The sequence below is a fragment of the Saccopteryx bilineata genome, chromosome 4 (assembly GCF_036850765.1).
Source record: "Saccopteryx bilineata isolate mSacBil1 chromosome 4, mSacBil1_pri_phased_curated, whole genome shotgun sequence".
In the NCBI taxonomy this organism is placed as follows: Eukaryota; Metazoa; Chordata; class Mammalia; order Chiroptera; family Emballonuridae; genus Saccopteryx; species Saccopteryx bilineata.
In genome coordinates this window covers 264,873,273-264,892,173 of record NC_089493.1, presented here as the reverse complement: position 1 = coordinate 264,892,173, position 18,901 = coordinate 264,873,273, and the positions used below count along the sequence as shown (strand labels likewise).

Below are 18,901 nucleotides of genomic sequence, written 5' to 3'. Positions count from 1 at the left end.
TCCTGTGCAGGGGCCCCTCCTGCTCTGGCACAAGGTGGAAACAACTTTGACTGGAGGCAGCTGCTCCAGCAACCAAGTCTGATGAATTACCCTCGTCGACAGCCACAGTGAACATGCACTGAGTGCCTGCCACAGGCTTAGGCATCGTGCTGAGTGGCTTACGGATATTATCACCTAGTCCTCCTGGCAGCCCTGTGGGTTGGGCATTATTATAGTCCCTTTCCAGAGATGGAAACAGAAGCTCAAAGAAGTTAAATTCATTGATTCTTTCAGAAAAGATTGCCTGAGCATTGACTAAGATTTGTCTAAAGTCACCAGCTGGTAAGAGAACATGCTGGGACTCCAACTCCAATGTCCCTTGACCACAAGGAAGGGCCCTGATGGCTTCCTGGAAAGTGAATGGGGTCCTCCAACCTAATGCCCAGGAGCACCCCTCCTCTCTCACCCCAAACAGAGCAGCTCTACATCACCTGTTCGCAAAACATTTTGCTTGGAGGAAAAAAAAAGAAAAGTCTCTTTCTACTGACATTCTGAGAGTCCAAGCTTCTGAGTTCCAAGGCCGGAACTTCTGACTGCCTGTCCAAGACTGGGCATGGGCTATATCTCCCATTGCCAGTAATATAGTTCACCCATGCAGGCCGGGGGGCCTCGTATCAAGAGCCTGATGAACAGCCCCTCCCCATCCCACCACTATGTCATAATCTGGGTTCTCAGACCAGCCACCCCCCCCCCCCCCAGGAACCAGTGCAGTGCTGAGGCAGAGACCAGTCAATTGCATGCCCCCCCAGAGCCGCCATGCCAGAGCCACGGAGGAAGAAGCAAACATGCCCCAAGACAGCTACTCGGAGGCCCCTTTAAATACAGCAGACAGGAACAGGGCAGACGACTCACTCACTCACTCCAATAATTATATCATCTCCTTGCCATACCCTGTACATCTGCAATTGTGTTTCCTCAGGGCATCCTATAAGACACATCATTTTGTTCAGACCCACTTAACCACAGGGCAAGGAGAAGGGCCACTCACGAAGCAGAGCGGCTGCCTGAGGGGGGGGGGGCGTCGCCCACTTACAGTCACAACATGAAATCAGCTTCCTTTGCCCCTTCTGGACCTGGCAGTTTACTAACACAGAATCAACCTGGAAAACCATGTGCAACTGCCATTTTGGTTCATTAATTCTCACTTTAAAAGCACTTGAGGAGATTTTCTGGGTAAAAGGACTTCTTGCTAGGTGCTTTTTAATTTTGTTTACATTTTAATATTTATTTATTTATTTACTTTTGAGAGAGAGAGAGAAAGAGAAGAGGGAGAGAGAGAAACAGGGAGATGAGAAGCATCACCTCATAGTTGTGGCACTTTATTCATTGATTACTTCTCATATGTGCCTTGACAGGGGCCCCAGCTGAGCCAGTGAACCCTTGCTCAAGCCAGCAACCTTCGGCTCAAGTCAGCAACCATGAGGTCATGTCTATGATCTCATACTCAAGCTGGTGACCCTACACTCAAGTTTGTGAGCCTACGCTCAAGCCAGATGAGCCCGTGCTCAAGCCAGTGACCTTGGGGTTTTGAACCTGGAACCTCAGCATCCCAGGTCAATGCTCTATCCACTGTGCCACCACCGGTCAGGGTTTTTTTTTAAAATATATTTTATATCTTAATTTAGTTAGTGGATCTTTAAAGAGTGGGGCATACCTAAATAAGCAAACAGAGGAGTAGCAGAAGAATGTTAGCTGAGTTAGACTTTAGCTTATTGAACTGATAGAGCTCCAGTGGTTTCATGCTAATTTCTCCCATCTGGGGGTGGGGGCGGCAGACATTTGGAGGCAGCTTTAGACATACCTATGTCCTTGAGGGACCAGATGAGATTTGGGGCTGCTGGGAGCACCTGGCACTGAGACTGTCCCAGGCTCTGGGATCTCCCACTGGAGGAGGTTTGAATCCAGTTCAACTCATATTTCTGTGTTACATGTGGGAGCTTCACATTCTGAAAACTACAAATTAATGCACAACAAAATAATACCTCCCAGTGGCTCACATATCAGTAAGGACGGCGATTCTTTTCCAACCCCGAAGATCTCAAGATGAGAAACACCTGTCACAGGCATGTGGCCCACCTAGTAGCCAACTCCAAGGGCTCTCCCACCTCCAGCCTCAAGCGTTGGCTGGAGAGACCCCTTCTCAGGAGCCAGATCATTCCAGAAATCCACACACTGTTCCTTCTTCCTCTGTGGGAACTAACTCACTTGGCTGCATTAACAGGTCTCCTTGGCTGGTCCTTCTTTACACCAGGAGTCAAGGACAAAGGAAGAGAATCCCTCAGAGCAGGCTGAGGCCAGGCGGAGATACCTGGCTGTGGCCCTGGACACATTTACTGCGCTGCTTCCGTTCCCAGCACTGTTGGCCACCATTGCAACCAAACAGTTAAGGGTGCAAACAGCAAGTGGGGACAAAGGCACTTTCGGAGCAGGTACTGTATGTCTGGATGGAGAAGTGTACAGCAGGGCCCGCTGGTGCCCAGATGAGCATGCGCCCTACCCAGGCCCAGGTTTCTGCTGGTGCCTGCCAGATGCCGCGCACCACTGGAAGCATGTGGTGGAGGAGGAACGGCTACCTCGGAAGAGCAATTTTTGAGGTGCCTTTTGACCCAGAATGACAGTGTTTGCTGCTTCTCAGGCCAGAGCACTTTAAATAAAAACGACCCACACATTCTTGTGTTTGTATAAAAGATATTTACTTCAATTATCACACCTAGGGTGCTAGTGAATAATAATAATACATGGTGTGAGTTTCATACAGTGATATTGCTTCTCCATATCATATAGGGACCGTTGTACAGTGCTGAGAACAAACATCGTATGGCTAACCAAAGACAGAAGGGACAACGCCGAGGGGCTGACAGGTGCCTCCCCCACCCCCATGCCAGCCGGATCAACTTTTGACTCTTAATGTTGAAAACAAATAGCAAGAAATAAAATGTTACCAGAGATGGGTCACAGCAACACAGCAGAGGCTTCTCAAAGCTATTTGTAAAAAAAAAAAAAAAAAAAATTAAAAAAAAAAAATTTTTTTTTTTGGTCAATTGGGTCTCTGTGAGTGAGGATTTTAAAATAAAGTCTGTGATTGTAAGGATTAACAAAGAAGCTCTAAAAACACCTAAGACTTAGTGCGTTATAGAAAATATAAAATACTGCTAAAATGTAAGACACCACAATACACTGGGGGGAGCTGAGCTTATTAAGAATTCTCCGGAAGAAGTCCGCCACTCCGCGAGCGCGCTTGGCTTGTGCTGTGTTAGTAGTCTGGACAGGAGCGTGGCTACCCGCTCGCAGGCAAGTAGTTATTGCACAATCGCAAAGAGCTAGGTCTTACTCAGTGGAAAGGGACGTGGGAAGACCACCTTTTTCTTCCCCACTTTTATAACAAGCTATTCTCAAATGCTTTAGAAATTTTGAACAAATCCTCGTATCTCCAAAATGCACAGCATTTTTTTCTGAGGGGTCTCAGCTGGTGGGACATGAGATGCCCGTTTTCTCAAGGAAAGAGGCAGAAAACGGTTCAAGAGAGAGAAATGCATAGACTAGAGAGATATGAAAACCCTTTGGGGGGGATGAGGGCAGTTATTCTATTGGAGGCCATTCTTTCAAAGAGATAAGAACAAAATCGGGACCTCCAATGATTTCAGAGAAGGGAAAAGTCATGGCATGAAAACTGAGTCGGGGGTCGTGGGCCCTTTGGGAGCAGAGGCAGCTGTCTGGCTCCACCTGGGGAGGCTCCTCCCTGCCTTGGCCTGGGGGAGCTTCCTTCCTTGTGCCAATGGGAGTGAGCCCACAGGCATGAGGCCAAGCCCCACTTGACCCTCGCACCTCATTGCAAGCAAACGAGTCTCCTGTTGGCTGTGCTTCCAGCCGCTCAGAGCTCCGCCTACATCTAACCTTCCTCCACACTTAACCATATTAAGGGGAGGAGGGGCTCCCCCATGACCTCCTTGGTGTGGGTCCTGAAGCCCAAATAAGAAACACTGTTGTTTTGAAAGATGGTTTTGACCAAATTTGTAAGCAAGAAAAACAACAAAAGTTAACTAAAACATGTCAAGCCATATGAGCCTTGCAAGAAACCACTCTCTCACTTGGAAGTCTAGTCTTGGCCAGGGTGCCCCCTCTCTGACCAGGGCTCACTGAAACTTCATGAACCCAGAAGTCTCACAGAGGCTCTAGGAGGCTTTGGGGAACTGAACTTTGCGTTTCTAAGTCTCCTTTGCCACTCTTCCCACGAATGTTCTTCAACTAGGCATTTCCTCCCTCTGGCATATTTTTTGTTCATCAACTCTCATTTAAAAAGTTAGACATATGGAGACCACCATATTCTGGGTGGCTACTCTGGAGAGAGATATCTGATCCTGCTGGAGAAGCCCCCTCTGCCCCCCAGTCAAATCCCCAGACCCTTTGGTTCTTTTATTGGGGGGGGGGAGGGCAGGAGGCAGAAGACAGTAACCACTGGAGTGATAGCAAAAAGCATTTATAACAACAACAACAACAACAAAACAACAATATACTCCTGATAAGTACTTAAATGATTAACCTAATAATAAATAGAAGAGGATAGAAATAATTTTTTTTTCCTCAAGGAAATATCCTTTTATAATTATCCTCACGCACGCTGGCAGGTCAGTAGCAGTCAATCCATCTCAACAAGAAAAGGTTAAGTGCTGGAAGGAATGGCTGTGGTCTCATACTGGAGAGGTTCTCAGCTGCTGAGTCACAAACACCCCCACCCTACCACCCAGCCAGCAGTTCTGGCCAAGTGCCCTGCAGGCCTAGCTTGGTGGTCAGCAAGAGGCGAGCTAGGGGCAAGGGACGGGGGGCGGGGGGGGGGGGTAGGGGTTGGGGAAGCCTGTTTTCCCTTCAGTTCATGAATAAACGGAACTACAGTGAACATACTCATCCACAACCTGAATCATCCTGGTCTAAAGCTTACTTTGAGTTCATTTGGTGTGCAATACATTATCTCTTAAAAATGAAGAAAAATGATTTCTATTGCACAGAGCTTTTACACAGTCATCTATTTAAGTGCTTTCTGTTTAAAGCAAACTAAAAAAAAAAAAAGACAAAAGGAAAATGAGAAAGGAGAAAAAAGAAAGTATAAAACAAAAGCAGCCCCATGCCACTTCAATGTGTCTTGCTGACGGGAATCTGGTTTCACCAACGGAAGTCCCAATGCTTCCGTACACACTGTGCTTCTGATTATTTTCCATAGGGATGTAGCCGTGACATTGGGATATAAGGCACCTTTCCTTTCTGATCACAGAAAGCTTGATACATAGCAAATAGCATATTTTGTGGTAGAAATTAAAGCCTAACATTACAGAAATTATAGTAAGACAGGCTATACTTTTTAATAGTATCGGATAAACTAAAATGATCATGAAAAGCAACTTACAAGTATTTTAGAAGTTTAATAACGGGGATGGGGAAGTGCACATTTATGAATAGCCTAATGTCTTTCTCTCACTAGCCTTTTTTTTAGGATTCTTTGCCTACAATGCCCAACTTTTAAAGTTAGCATTTTGGAGGAGACTAGGCGCTTTGGAAATGTCTTGTTAAAGCTAAATGTCACTTCATCCAGAAATGAAAATGGATATGATGCCACTGTCGGTGTGGACACAGTATCTTTGGAGGGGAGGATGTGGTGGAAGCAGCTGAGCCTGGGTGGGTGGGGCAGTTCCTGCAGGTGGGACCGATGAGGGGGGGAATTGCATTTCCCTTTTCTTCCCTGACCAGGCCTGAGCTTCACAGGCTGCCGGAGCTGTTGGGGCAGGAAGACTTTGGCGTGGGGCCCATTTTCGCTCAGCTGGCCATTCCCCACAACCTGTCCTCGGTTTTCAGCATTGCTCTAAGGGGCTCATAGGCTGGAGCTTTCTGAAACTTTAATTGGGAACTTGTTTCCCTGTATTTTTTCCCTGGTAGGTTTCATCTACTAAAAGGCAGAAACTGATGGGAATGGAAATATTGTCAAATCAGACCATTCTTTTAGCAAGCAAGCCAGGGAGCTGGTCAGCCTGCCATTCAATGCAATGGGAATTACATCACGTTGAAGTTCCAGGCCACCACCTTGCCACTCAGGGCAAAAGCTGTGCCTGTGGGTCATGAAGGCTCCTCTACTCCCATCAAGGCCCAATGAAGCCGCAGAATCACTGGGGCATTTCTACATGCGAGCTTTTCCTGGTAAATGTCCAAGTACATGGTGATGGTACAAATCTTAGGCTCCTACTTCCCAATTCTTTCCACAAGAACACTTTGGCCACAAAGATGGATAGACCCACATCCAACCAGCAGCCCTGGAACATGGTTTATCGTACTGGGTGGAAACTGGCATATTGTTTTGGGAAGAGGGCCATGTGACTGAAGATTGGGCAAGCGGGCTGGAGAATGCCATATCCTCTCCTTTCAGATGCTTCCAAAGAAGTGTCACAGCGGAGCTGGAGTCATAACCTCTCAGTGCCAGAGACAATAAAGACAGAGGTCCCAATGCCAGGTAGAAACCCGAGGAAGTGTCCTCACGTGGCCATTTAGGGGGCAGCCCAGGGCAAGAAAAATGACTGTGAGGGATCTCAACAGCTGAGCAGGAACGGGCAGAAAGCAAAAGCAGGCCAAAGACAAGGCCCTTTGAGGCCTGAGACTGCTCCTGCCTGCCAAGGAAACAGCTGACAGATCTTCAAGAGCAGGTGGAAGTCAAGAGAAAAATCCATGTGCCTTGCAGAGCACAGCTGTCTGTCCATGTTGTGCTCAGAAGATGTCTGTGCACCAGGCCAAGATCATGGATGCCACGCCTCTAGCTTCTTCTCTTCCCCAGCCCACTGCCGCACAGTTCCAAGGGGTGTCAGGTGAGGAGTGACGTCAAATGGGAACATGGGTTAGTGAGGTAGACGGGACAAAGAAGGGCTATGACAATAAGGGAGGACATTCAGGGAGAGAGCCAAACCTCCGGCCTGAAGGGGTGCCAGAACTTCACCTTGCTACATCTCCCCCACATGGCTGGTTTACTGAACTCTTAAAGGAGGAGCCTGGGATAGCTACAAGCAGACTCTTGTTTTTCTAGGTCTGTTGAGAGGTGCCTGTCATAGTGCATTTAAGGCAAAGGCTATTGTCCCCCAGCTCCAGGTCTAGTCGTCACCATTGTGCTGATCTCAGGGTGTGCGTATACTCCCCCTGGCCCCTCTATTTCAGGGGGGATCGTTTTTCTAAAATCGAGGAATGAAAAACATTGCATAGAATGTCAACAGAGTTCATTGATTTCCCCTGTATGAAAGGACGTGAGCTCAGGAGGAACAGAGAAACCCAGTCCAACTTTAGCGGAGAAGGCACCCTCCTGAGGCCTGAGACTCTTGCTCCAGTCTCTCAGGGTGTGACTGCTGCACGGTCTTAGGGGAGTCAGCTGACACTGGAGCACTCCCTTGGGTTAAAGTCCAACCTGCCTTCTGCCTGGTTTGCTCATGAGCTGCATGACTGATGTGCTCTGGCCAAAGAGGCAGATGGGGTGTTTCCTTCCTCCTGGAGCTAGCCAGCTGGACCTGGGGTGTAGAGGGTTTCTCATGCCAGAGAGAGCAGAGAAGAACACTTAGTCCAAAGCTCCATTGCACTCTGGGTCTGGATCACCAACCAGCACACTGAGCATCCACATCAGACAGGATGGTTTTTAAACGGGGAGAAAACAGAGATGCCAATAGGGAGGAGACTGGGCAGAGAGGCATTTGTGCTTTGGAAGTACGGGGAGATCATAAACCATTATCTTTTGGCCTTAGTCACTTTCCCAGACATAATGGCCAGTGTTTGAGAGTAGTCACACAAGTCAAGATCCTGGCATTTCCTGGAGACTTCTCCCGAGCCTGCATCCCTGGGCAGCCTGCTGATCATAAGCCACTGCGTGCTGTGATGTTCCTCAGGCCAGTCGGCTCTGAGAACAACTGACTTAACGGCTGTGGTAATCCTTTCTAAAGAAGAGCGGTCTGGTGGACAGAAATCACACACATCCTGACTGATCTGGAAGTTCAAGGGAGGTGGTCACTTGGGAGCTGGGTGGTGGAAGCAAGCGGGCACCTTCCACCTCAGACACCACAGGAGAGCGTGGGCAGGAACCAAGGGTCAGGAGGCTGCTGTGAACACTGATTTTACGCTAAGCCTCCACTTAGCCGGCTAAGTAATGGCAAAAACCTTAAGTTATGAACACTGCTTCCAATTAACAAAAAGAAGCCATTTAAAATGGTATAATGGAGCTTGTAATTAAGTGTTAGTGTTTTATATGGAACCGTTTTCCCCAGGGGAGAGGTACAAATCAGCTTTTTAAACTGATGGAGCATAAAGAGGAGGGGTTGGCTGCCTGTGGGAGCGACTGCTTGGAACGCCAGCCAGCTGAAGGTAAATCCACGGAGCAGATGCTGTTCAAGGCACTTGAATATTGCTTATCAAGATGAAAGATCAACCCTTAGACTCAAACTGAGGGGCGCAATGAGGAGGGGCATGCTCCCCCCCCCCACACACCAACAGGTTTCTGTTGTTTAGTGGCAGCTCTTAAAGTATTAAAGACAGTGATAGCTTAAACACAAAACAGCATAGGGTTGGGATAGCAATGAAAAAACATAAATAGAGAAAAAATACAAATATAGAACTGCAAGCAAAATTTAACCAACTGATTGTATCGAGCACCCAGATGTAAGTCTGGCAAAAAAGACAGAATGGAAATCAACAATATCCTAGTTAAAAAAACAACAACAACACAACAAAATGACTAAATTGCTTGGAAGAGCCAAGGTGGCTGTTTTAGACTGTTACTATTTGGCCACTAGGATGAACAAATTTATAATTTTTCATTTTACTCAGATTTAATACCTCCGTAAATAACAGTCATGCCTTTAAAACTAAAACACTACCCTAATATTTTCTGTTAACTCCCTGCTTTTGATTCTGATGAAAATCAGATATTTAGTGATTCATCACACATGATGACAAGATTCCCTCAAGGTTTACGTGGAGAGGACACCACAGTACTGTCAGGGGCTCTGCTACTCACTGTCCTAAGGGTCACTAATGCAAACTTGCTCTTCTTAATGCACCTGAAATGAGCCAGATATTAATCTGTTTCCCCCTATGCTCCTCCATTTTGAATTCTCGCTGAACCAGATTTCAAGTTCAGAGATGATGCAACCATCAAAAGACAAACGACCTGCCTCACAGCCTCCTAGAGCCTTCTGGAAACTTCTCATTCATGAAAAGGCATTGTCTTTAGTGTAGTGACTCTTAAATTTGTGAAAACTTGAACTAAGTGCTGCAGTTGCAGGTTAAAAGACTGTAAATGAAATATATAATTTCTAAAACGTCATGCAAGAAATGTGGTTTCACATCTTACAGTCAAAGTCCTACAAGTTAATTAATACAAGCACACTGAGGTGTAATAGCGGGAGCATACCTCTAATATTATAACTCCCTCCCACCCCCAAATCAAAAAAGATAATATTAATTAAACTTAAGAAATAATGAATGCACCATTAAAATGTCATCCAAAGATGTTGACCTAAGACAAAAGTTTCAATGATACACAATACGGTCAAAAAGTTTTCAATCAGTAATATACAGTATGACAACTACATCTTGTAAATTATACCCAATACTGCCGGCAGTCTATCCCTCTAAAGAATATTTGCCCCTTTCATCCCTTCCTAACAATCAGATAATAAAATACAGCACCTATAAATAAGCAAAAAAAAATATATATACCGAAATCATCTATTGTTAGTTTAAAGATATGGCAATAAAGGAGTCTAAATTAGCAAACTTGTAGAAGCCATAACTGATAAAACAGCTTATTGAAAAAAGGTGGCAGTAATGCACTCTATGTGTGCACAGGTACTTAAGAAAATACACAGACGTATAAAATTGCACACACGCACACACACACTCTCATCCGCCTCTATTCTCACGCATATACACATAGACAACAGGAGGAATCAGAGACAAGTTAGACTTTTGATTTGTACTTAGACTGCCCTAAAAGACTAAGTAAAAGACTGCATAAAAGAACGTTCCAAGAGGCAAAATGAATGAAGGGTCAATGGTCTGGTCTGGAAGTGAAGAGCATCAATGTTTTGGTGTCAGTTTGGGCCATCTCTATGGGGGTGGGAGCAGAGCCCAGATTGCCACCTTCTCTCTTCTGCAGGGAAGGAAGCTTCCCACGACTTCAACAGTCATCAGTGCTTGTGGTGGGAAGAGGGAAAGAGAGAGTGCGCGAGAGCCCTGCCCAGGTCCAGGGAGCGGCGTCCCCTGGTGGGGCTCAGTCCATCAGGCGCCTGGGAGAGTGGTGTGAGGTGTGGTGCCTTCCGTGCCAAGGAAAGACTGCTGTCTGTGAGGGGTGGGCCCCATGTGGCCCCAGAACTGTCGGCTGCGACCTTATTAGCCTATTCTTTCCTCTTTTCTTTAAATGCTCACACATGTGCAGACGCACTAACACAGACGTAGACACCATAAATTAACAAAATGAACGGGTACATGCTACAGTTCTAACTTGTCTCCTAAACCTCCGAGATATGAGGTCTGATCAGCGTGCTCTGCGGTTAGAGGTTAAAAAGCAGATTATAAAATACCTAAATTCGGATCTTTTCTTTTTGTCCTGATTTGGCCTAGAATGGAGTGTATTAAACAGACCCTGGGCAGCAAAAGCCCAGAGTCAGTTAAAGCTATGGATCAATGTGCACTACATGTCAGGATTCTATTCACGTACAAGAAAACACTACGTCAGCTACCACAAAATCAGTTATTTTCCTGATGTGACTTTTCTTTTTGTTAAAAAATATGTGGAGTAAATGTGTTTTATTTTGATTCAAAGTTTCAAACGAGAAGATTCTTTACTTGAAAATATTTAGGAATCCAAACTAGTGTGTTTAGAGTCGGTTTGACTGTGCAATCTCTTAGTGGCAACTGAACAGCTACAAAAACTTTCTTTTTTAATTTTTCTGAAAAATCCCCCCCCCCTTTTCCTGGTTTAAGAAGATAATAGTGTATTATCGCTCTGAAGCCATTAGATGGCAGATAAAAAGCCCCCTTTTAATATGTGGGTTTGATTTCTTTTTTTTAAAGCCCACACGAAAGAGGAGGGCACAAGGCAAAGCTGTAAGAGTTATTCCAGAACCTGTGGAAATCACTTAGGGCAATAAAAAAAACACTTCAGGGTACAAAAAAGCTCGACTACACATTTCCGTTTTCTTCCTTGAAAACACGACATAGATTGGGCTTAATGCTCCTTTGTTTTCTATATGCACCTTGGCCTATGGCGATTTTGCCCTGTGGCCCGCAGGGCAGTAAGTGCGCAACACGGTCCAGGCCCGGATCTGCGCGCGCCCTCGGCCCGGTCCGGTCCGGCCCGGCCTAGCCTGGCTCGGCCAGACTCGGCCCAGCTCGGCCGGACTTGACTCGGGTCGGGTCGGGTCGGCCCGGCCCAGCCTGGCGGGTTGGGCGCGCGGTGCCTCTCAGAACTCCCATTCAATGGGCTCCTCCCGGCTGGCGGCCTTCTCCAGGCGGTGAATGATGCTGTTCAAGTTCGCGGCTTTCTTCTTCCTCAAGGGGTTGTCTCGCGAGTCCCTGGCGCCCGCCGCCTCGGGGAGGCCGAAGAGGGTCTGCAGCGAGCTGGGCCTGCGGGCCGCCGGCGCGCTGGTGCTTGGCAAAGCGGAACTCCTGTCGGCGCCGGCCCGGGCCCGGCAGGGGCCCTCCCGCGGCGGGGCGGCTGAGGTAGCGGCGTCCTCCCCGGCGGCCGGCGCGGCCGCGGGGTTTGGCACAGGCCTCGGGCCGTCCGCGGCGCCTTCGGGCGGCACCGGTGCCCGGGCTCGGCCCTCCTCGGCGTCGTCCGGGGCCGGGGTCCCCGAGGGCGGCGGCTCAGGCGTCTCCGACGGCCGCGGCGCCTCCTCCTGATCCTCCGGGGCCGCGACTGCCTCGGCAGACCCTCCCTGAGACTTGGTGGCGGCCGCGGGGCCGCCCGACTCCTCAGCGTCCGCGGCGCCCGGGCCCTCGGCGGCCTCCACGCCGTCACAGCTGTCGCCCTCAGAGCTGGGCGCTGGCCGGCTGCTTCGGGCCGAGGGGGAGTCGCTGGCCCCGGCCTGGCCCTGGCTCCCGGCCTGAATCTCCTCAATAAACAGTTCTCTGCGGATCCGAGACCTACGAGACACAAGCAGGGAGGGCACGTGAGGTGGCCGCTGTGGGCAGGTGGACACTGGCCCCTTCCCTTGGAGCTGGGGCCTCCTGCCACCCTGCCCTGCCCCGCTCTCACACTCCTACCCTAGCCTGCAGGCCCTAGGCCCTACCCCCCTACCACCCAGTGAGGGGAGCCAGAGCTCCTGGCCCGGTGGGGGTGGTAGTCCCAGTCACTGCCCGGCCCCAGCCAGCAGCCTGAGCAAAGCCCCACTTCGTTTCCCAAACTCTGGGCCTTTGCATAAGCTGTCCCTTAGCTGGAATGTCAGTCCACCACTAGGGCTGGAGCAGCAATGTTACTTAGCTAATGTCATCTCCATCTCACCCCACCTCGGCCAGGTCCCATTGACTCATTGCACACACCCAGGCCTAGCATGATATACAGTAATAACTGCTGGCTGAAGAAATGGAAATGTAGGTAGAATAATAACCACTGCTTCCTCATCAGGACTCCGAAAGAACCAATTATTAGGGCCCAAAGTAAAACCTTCAGTGTCCAGCTCTGAGCCACAGGTCAGGGGATCTGGTCAAGGCTGAAGTGGGAGTCTATCAAATTCTGTGTCAACTAATTCCCTCCTCTGAAAGGAGAAGACCAAACATGTGCTCCAACACATCAAGCATGTTTTAATCAAGCTGAGTGCAGCTGACAGTGGAAAATGTGCTCAAATACTTTGCTGGGTCTGAAGGAAACAACTGGGTCCCTGGCCTCCCCTGTTTTGGAGTGCCTGGAGACATGATGAAAGGGCAGTTAAGTCTTTTTGTGCCGGAGTTTCTCCTCCCATCATGCTGACAGGACTAGGCTCAATCAGAAGTCTTGCTAGGTTTTTATTCAAAGGTTGAAAAAGCCAACTGTTAGTGGTAAAGCATACTCAGGTAAATTTGCCCAAGTCCAGTGTCCTGCAAAAGCCCTTGGAGTGGGAATGTAGGAAAATATTTCCTGCAGTACATATAACTCAATAACGGTAATGTTTTTTTTTGAGACCTCACTATATGTCAGGTTCTGTGTTGAATATGGCAGGAGTTGGAGCCAAGGAGGATCTGGCTGTAGTCAGATTTAGTCCAGTCTATCAGCTAGGGTGGTAGCTATCTGCTGCATAATTATTTGTTCCCTGCACAAGGTAAGCTCTGACTCTTTTCCTGAAGGTGATTTTTGAGCCTGAGGTCCTGATGTTCCCTACAAGTTCGCAGAGTTAACAGAAGACTTTCCTCCTTCCCTGGGGCTACCGTGGGAGCCTGTGAAATGGCAGTTCCTGTCAACAGGTTCTTGGGCACTACACTAGGAGGGCAAACCTGATCTTCACTGGCTTTAAAGCCCCTTGGCAACCAAAAGTACCAGCTGGGGGAACACCCAATCTCATCCGACCCTGGTTAGAGGTGGGAAGTTAGACAGGCAGCTAAGGGTTTGGTCTGAGCTAGGTCACAGGCCCACCAAGTACTAACTCTGAGTCCCAGAGGCAGACTGGCCCAGAACAGGGCACATACTTTTAGAACAGGGCAAACCTGGATTTGAATTCTGGATTTGTCACTTACTACCTGTGCAACTTGGATAATTTCCTTAACCATTCTGCTCTTTAGTTTTCGTATCTGAAAAATGCAAAGAACTATATCTTCTTTGCAGAGATGTGAAGATTAAATAAAATGTTAATGTATAATATTGGACACAAAGTAGACAAAAAAACCAAAAGGGAACTACTCTTATTATGTAGCTGCATTTTGAAGGACAGAATTATAAGTACTAAGGCTGAGGTAGATGAGCTGGGAGGAGGAAAGGGTCAATTTCATGACTGGGGCATGGATCCAGGCCACCACCCTCACCAGCTCAGTGTATATAACCTTTCTCTGTAAAATGGGGCTGGCAGCATTGCACCTGGCTGCTGATCTGAGAACCTACAGGGTGGGGCAAAAGGGGGTTTTACAGTTGTGAGTATACAAAACACAGTTTATTCTTGTATTTATTTATTATTATTTTCCATAAATAAAAGTAGGTTCCATGAACCTACTTTTTTTTTAAAATTTTTTATTTATTCATTTTTTTAGAGGAGAGAGAAGGAGAGAGAGAGGAGAGAGAGACAGGGGGGAGGAGCTAGAAGCATCAACTTCCATATGTGCCTTGACCAGGCAAGCCCAGGGTTTCGAACCGGCGACCTCAGCATTTCCAGGTCGACGCTTTATCCACTGCGCCACCACAGGTCAGGCCACGAACCTACTTTTGCCCCACCCTATATTATGTGCTCAACAGACTGGCAACATCTCCCTTCTTAGCCTAGACTTGTCTCTATGTCTATAAAGAATATTATCTTCTGGTCTAGAAAGACAAGGCCCCAGGAGCAGATCTGGTTTTCAGACAAGTCGTGTAAGGTTCATATGCCACCATGGCTTTTAGGTCTCAGAAGAGTTTCTACTGAGTGGATCTGCTCTTCCAGACCATGTGTTCTGTGGTATGTTGTTCAGGCATTCCTGATCTCATTCCTAGGTAAATGGTCATTCTAAGATATTTCTAATTTCCTTAGGGTGAAAGGGTAAGAGGAGGTAAAGTTTTATTTTTATGATGGGAGCAATAACTGATCTAAGCATTATTGCATGAGGGTTCCAGTGGGGCAGCAGAAAATAAAATCAATGTCTGGCCTGACCAGGTGGTGGCGCAGTGGATAAAGCGTCGGACTGGGATACAGAGGGCCCAGGTTTGAAACTCTAAGGTTGCTGGCTTGAGCACAGAGGGCTGGCATGAGCAAGGGGTCATTTGCTCTACTGTACCCCCCCCCCCACTCCCATTGAGGGACATATGAGAAAGCAATCAATGAACAACTAAGGTGCTGCAACGAATAACTGATGTTTCTCATCTCTCTCTCTTCCTGTCTGTCCCTATCTGTCCTTCTCTCTGTCACAATCAAATCAAATCAATGTCTGCTGTTTATTCCTATGGAAAGAATGTAAGAAACTGCCTTCTTGCTTAGGAATTAGCCATATTCAGTGATGTGTGCTGAGTACTACTGTGTGCCAGTCCCTGTATGTAGCTCTGTGGGTAAGTTGGCCACAAAGAGGGTTTGAGCCAAAAAGAGGATATACCTGGAGGCAAGATCTCAACAGATTGATGGTGCTCATTTCTTATTAGACCTATTAAGTGGCTTCTAACATTCTTCTTGTTCTTTCAAGACCCTGACATCTCATACGTTCCAGGATATTCTTCCAGATCCATAGCTGAAACTAACTTCCACCCTTTGTTCTCCCATAGTCCAGCATATTTTGTTGTGGAGTTATTTCTGAAAGAAAGCATTTATGAAGTATCTCCTCTAGACCCACAGACCTGAGTGAGCTCATTTACTAAATTTTGAGGTCCTATGACTAATTCTTCCTCTCTCCCCTTTCTCCATTTTTGCCAAGGGCATATAATTGAACTTGCTCCTCCATAATGACCCACTGCCCACCACGTGATGGGCATTACCATGGCTGTCAGGAGGCCAGCAAGATGAGTGACCCTCTCCTTACCAGGTGTTATTTTCACCTTCTAGACACAAAGATACATTTGAATATGTACTTTCAAGTCTTCAAGTTAGGTCCATTTTAATGCAGGTATTATATCTCTGGCAGCAGTGCACGAAGTTGTAGATTACAGAATATCTGGATAAAGGTGCTGCTAATTAAATAAAACACCTCCAAAACCATTTCCCCTGGTCCTGCTGGGCCAGATTCTCTTCCAGGCCTCAGTTAAGTGTCAATCACTGCCTGCTGGCCAGGGTACACTCTGCAGCTTTTCCATTAGGCTGCTGGAAATTCTTGGTTTTCAGCAGTAGGGAGCCTTGGTTAGAGCTATGAGCAACAATTCATTATCTTTCAGTGAATTTCAGTGATCTAATCTAAGTATGTCACCTCAGTTTATTTGCTCTAGAGCACTCAGCCCTTCCCTGCTCAGGAATGTTATTCATCCCCTCTGAGTTTTGTATTTTTCATCTGTACAATGCAGGTAATACTATATCCATTATATAGGTGTGAGGAGTGAGTGATACAGTGTTGGTTGAAACATTTAACTCAGTGCCTGGAGGCTTAGTAGATGCTCAATAAATCTTCATAATTCATGAAGTTTCCCAAAAGAAAGGGCTTTACACTACTAAATTTATTTATTTATTATTATTATTTTTAGAGAGAGAGAGAGAGAGAGAGAGCAGGGATAGACAGACAGGAAAGGGGACAGATAAGAAGCACCAATTCTTTGTTGTAGCACCTTAGTTGTTCATTGATTACTTTCCCAAATGTGCCTTGATTGGGGGGCTCCAGCTGAGCCAGTGACCCCTCGGCTCAAGCCAGAGACCTTGGGGTCATGTCTATGATCCCACACTCAAGCCCACAACCCTATGCTCAAGCTGGTGAACTTGTCCCAGGGTGACACTCTATCCACTGCACCACCACCTGGTCAGGCTGAATTTCTTAAACACACACACACACACACACACTTTAATTTAGAGAAAGAGGAAGGGAGAGAAGAGAGACATAGAAATAGGAACATAGATCGGTTCCTGTAAGTGTCCTGATTGGGGATTGAACCAGCAATCTTTGTGCTTCAGGACAATGCTCTAGCCAACTCACTTATCTGGCTAGGGTCACACTACTGAATTTATCTAATTAAAAAATGAATCTAACTATAGTAGTTTGAAAAACAATACTGTAAAAGATCCTGAGAAAGCATCCAAAAAGAAGAAAAGTCACTATTTTTGAACCATGAATGCTTACACTCTCCCTTATTTTTTTTTTGTATTTTTCTGGAGCTGGAAACGGGGAGAGACAGTCAGACAGACTCCCGCATGCGCCCGACCGGGATCCACCTGGCACGCCCACCAGGGGGCGATTCTCTGCCCCTGGGGGGGGGGGTCGCTCTGCTGTGACCAGAGCCACTCTAGCGCCTGGGGCAGAGGCCAAGGAGCCATCCCCAGTGCCTGGGCCATCTTTGCTCCAATGGAGCCTTGGCTGCGGGAGGGGAAGAGAGAGACAGAGAGGAAGGGGGGGGGGTGGAGAAGCAAATGGGTGCTTCTCCTATGTGCCCTGGCCGGGAATCGAACCTAGGTCCCCTGCACTCCAGGCCGACGCTCTACCGCTGAGCCAACCGGCCAGGGCCGCACTCTCCCTTATTAAGTTATATAAGTTAGAGAAATTTTTCTTCTTTTTTTCTATTTTTTTTTTTTTTAAGTGAGTAGAGGGGAGATAGTGAGACAGACTCCTGCATTCACCATGAACTGGGATTCACATGGCAATCCCCATCTGGGGCTGATGCTCGAATCAACTGAGCTATCCTCAGCACTTGAGGCCAATGCTCGGATCAACCAAGCTATCTTCAGTGCCCGGGGCTGATGCTCGAACCAACTGAGCCACTGGCTGTGAGAAAGGAAGAGAGAGAGAAGGGGGAGAGGGAGGGGAAGAGAAGCAGATGGTCACTTCTCATGTGTGCCCTGACCAGGGATTAAACCTGGGATGTCTGCATGCCGGGCTGATGCTTTATCCAATAAGCCAACTGACCAGGGCTAAAACACTTTCCTTGTCATAGATGTGGATTGTCTCTAATTACAGGACCCTACATCTTTGGAGTTAAGAATGCCAATAAAAGAATATAAAAACCACCTAACTGACCAAACCACTGAGAATCAGTCAAGTTCTCAGTCCCCAGTATGTCAGGGGGTATACTGAACATCACTTCCCGTGTATCATTCGTAGCCACGCCCTGCAGTATAGCCCAACTTCTTCCCAAGGGCTGACAGTGTGTTCTCTTGGAGCCATGATTTACTGGGCTGAGGCCAGGATCATACCTGTAGTTGTGGAACCAGTTGATAACGGTGCTGGTTTTCAAGTTGAGCTGGGTGGCGAGCTCTTCGATGGTTTTTGGTGACGGGTATGGCTTTTGCTGATATGCTCTTTTCAGAGCTTCTTTCTCTTCAGGAGCCAGCACCACACGGGGTTTCTTCAGCTGGTGCTGGGGCTGGGGGCTTGCGCCTTGGCTATAGTCAATGCCAACGGAGGGGGGCTCGCAGGGCTGACTGTCACTGACTGAGCTGTGTCGCCGCTTCATGTAGGCTGAGGAAGGGAGAGAAGTCAGACTGAGGTGCAGGCCCAGCTGTGAGATCTGCCCAAGCCCCTGACCCCACAGTACACGGTACACCATTGAATTAAGATTACTTTTGTGTCAATTGTGGCATCAAACTTTTCTGCCCTGCTCTTCCAAGAGCATCTCAAAACACCTGGACTAGAACCATTCTGAAATCCAACACACACTCATTAAGGACACGATCTGCTAGGATGGGCAGTTCCCCTCTGTTCCTACATGACTATCAGTTTAGTGGGGGACAGATAGAAGGAAAACTGCTCAGGTCAGCCTGGGGAGGGGTCAGGGGAGGTTCCCAGGAGAGATGAGGTTTAAACTGAATCCTGAAGGACAAGGAGGGATTGATCAGAAAACAAAGGTGATGAGGTCGAAGATGGCAGGAGGCTGGTTCAGAAAGTGGGGACAGCAGGTGCAAAGACAAAGCGCCACACAACAGCATGGTTAAAGTGTGCTGTGTGTGTGTGTGTACATGGAAGTGGCAGTGGTATAGGAGGAACTGTTGGACCTAAGGCAGAGCAAGGTCAGGTCAAAAGTTTGAACTTTGTCTGGAAGGCAATGGGAAGAAATAAAAATCTTTTCATAAAGGGA

General features: G+C 47.6%; 1 protein-coding gene across 8 annotated transcripts in view; it reads right to left on the bottom strand.

The window, feature by feature from the left end:
- CUX1 (cut like homeobox 1) overlaps positions 1-18,901 on the bottom strand; it is a 373,287-nt gene that overhangs the window by 16,458 nt on the left and 337,928 nt on the right. For 6 of the 8 annotated variants that reach the window (XM_066274464.1, XM_066274469.1, XM_066274468.1 and 3 more), the window contains 2 exons: positions 18,021-18,285; positions 11,008-12,195 (listed from right to left, as the gene is read on the bottom strand). The exons of the other annotated variants lie outside the window; for them this stretch is intronic. In XM_066274464.1, coding sequence (XP_066130561.1) covers positions 11,514-12,195; positions 18,021-18,285 — 947 coding nt within the window. In that variant the 3' untranslated portion in view covers positions 11,008-11,513. Of the gene's footprint in view, positions 1-11,007; positions 12,196-18,020; positions 18,286-18,901 lie in introns of those variants that run through there. 8 annotated transcript variants of the gene reach the window in all.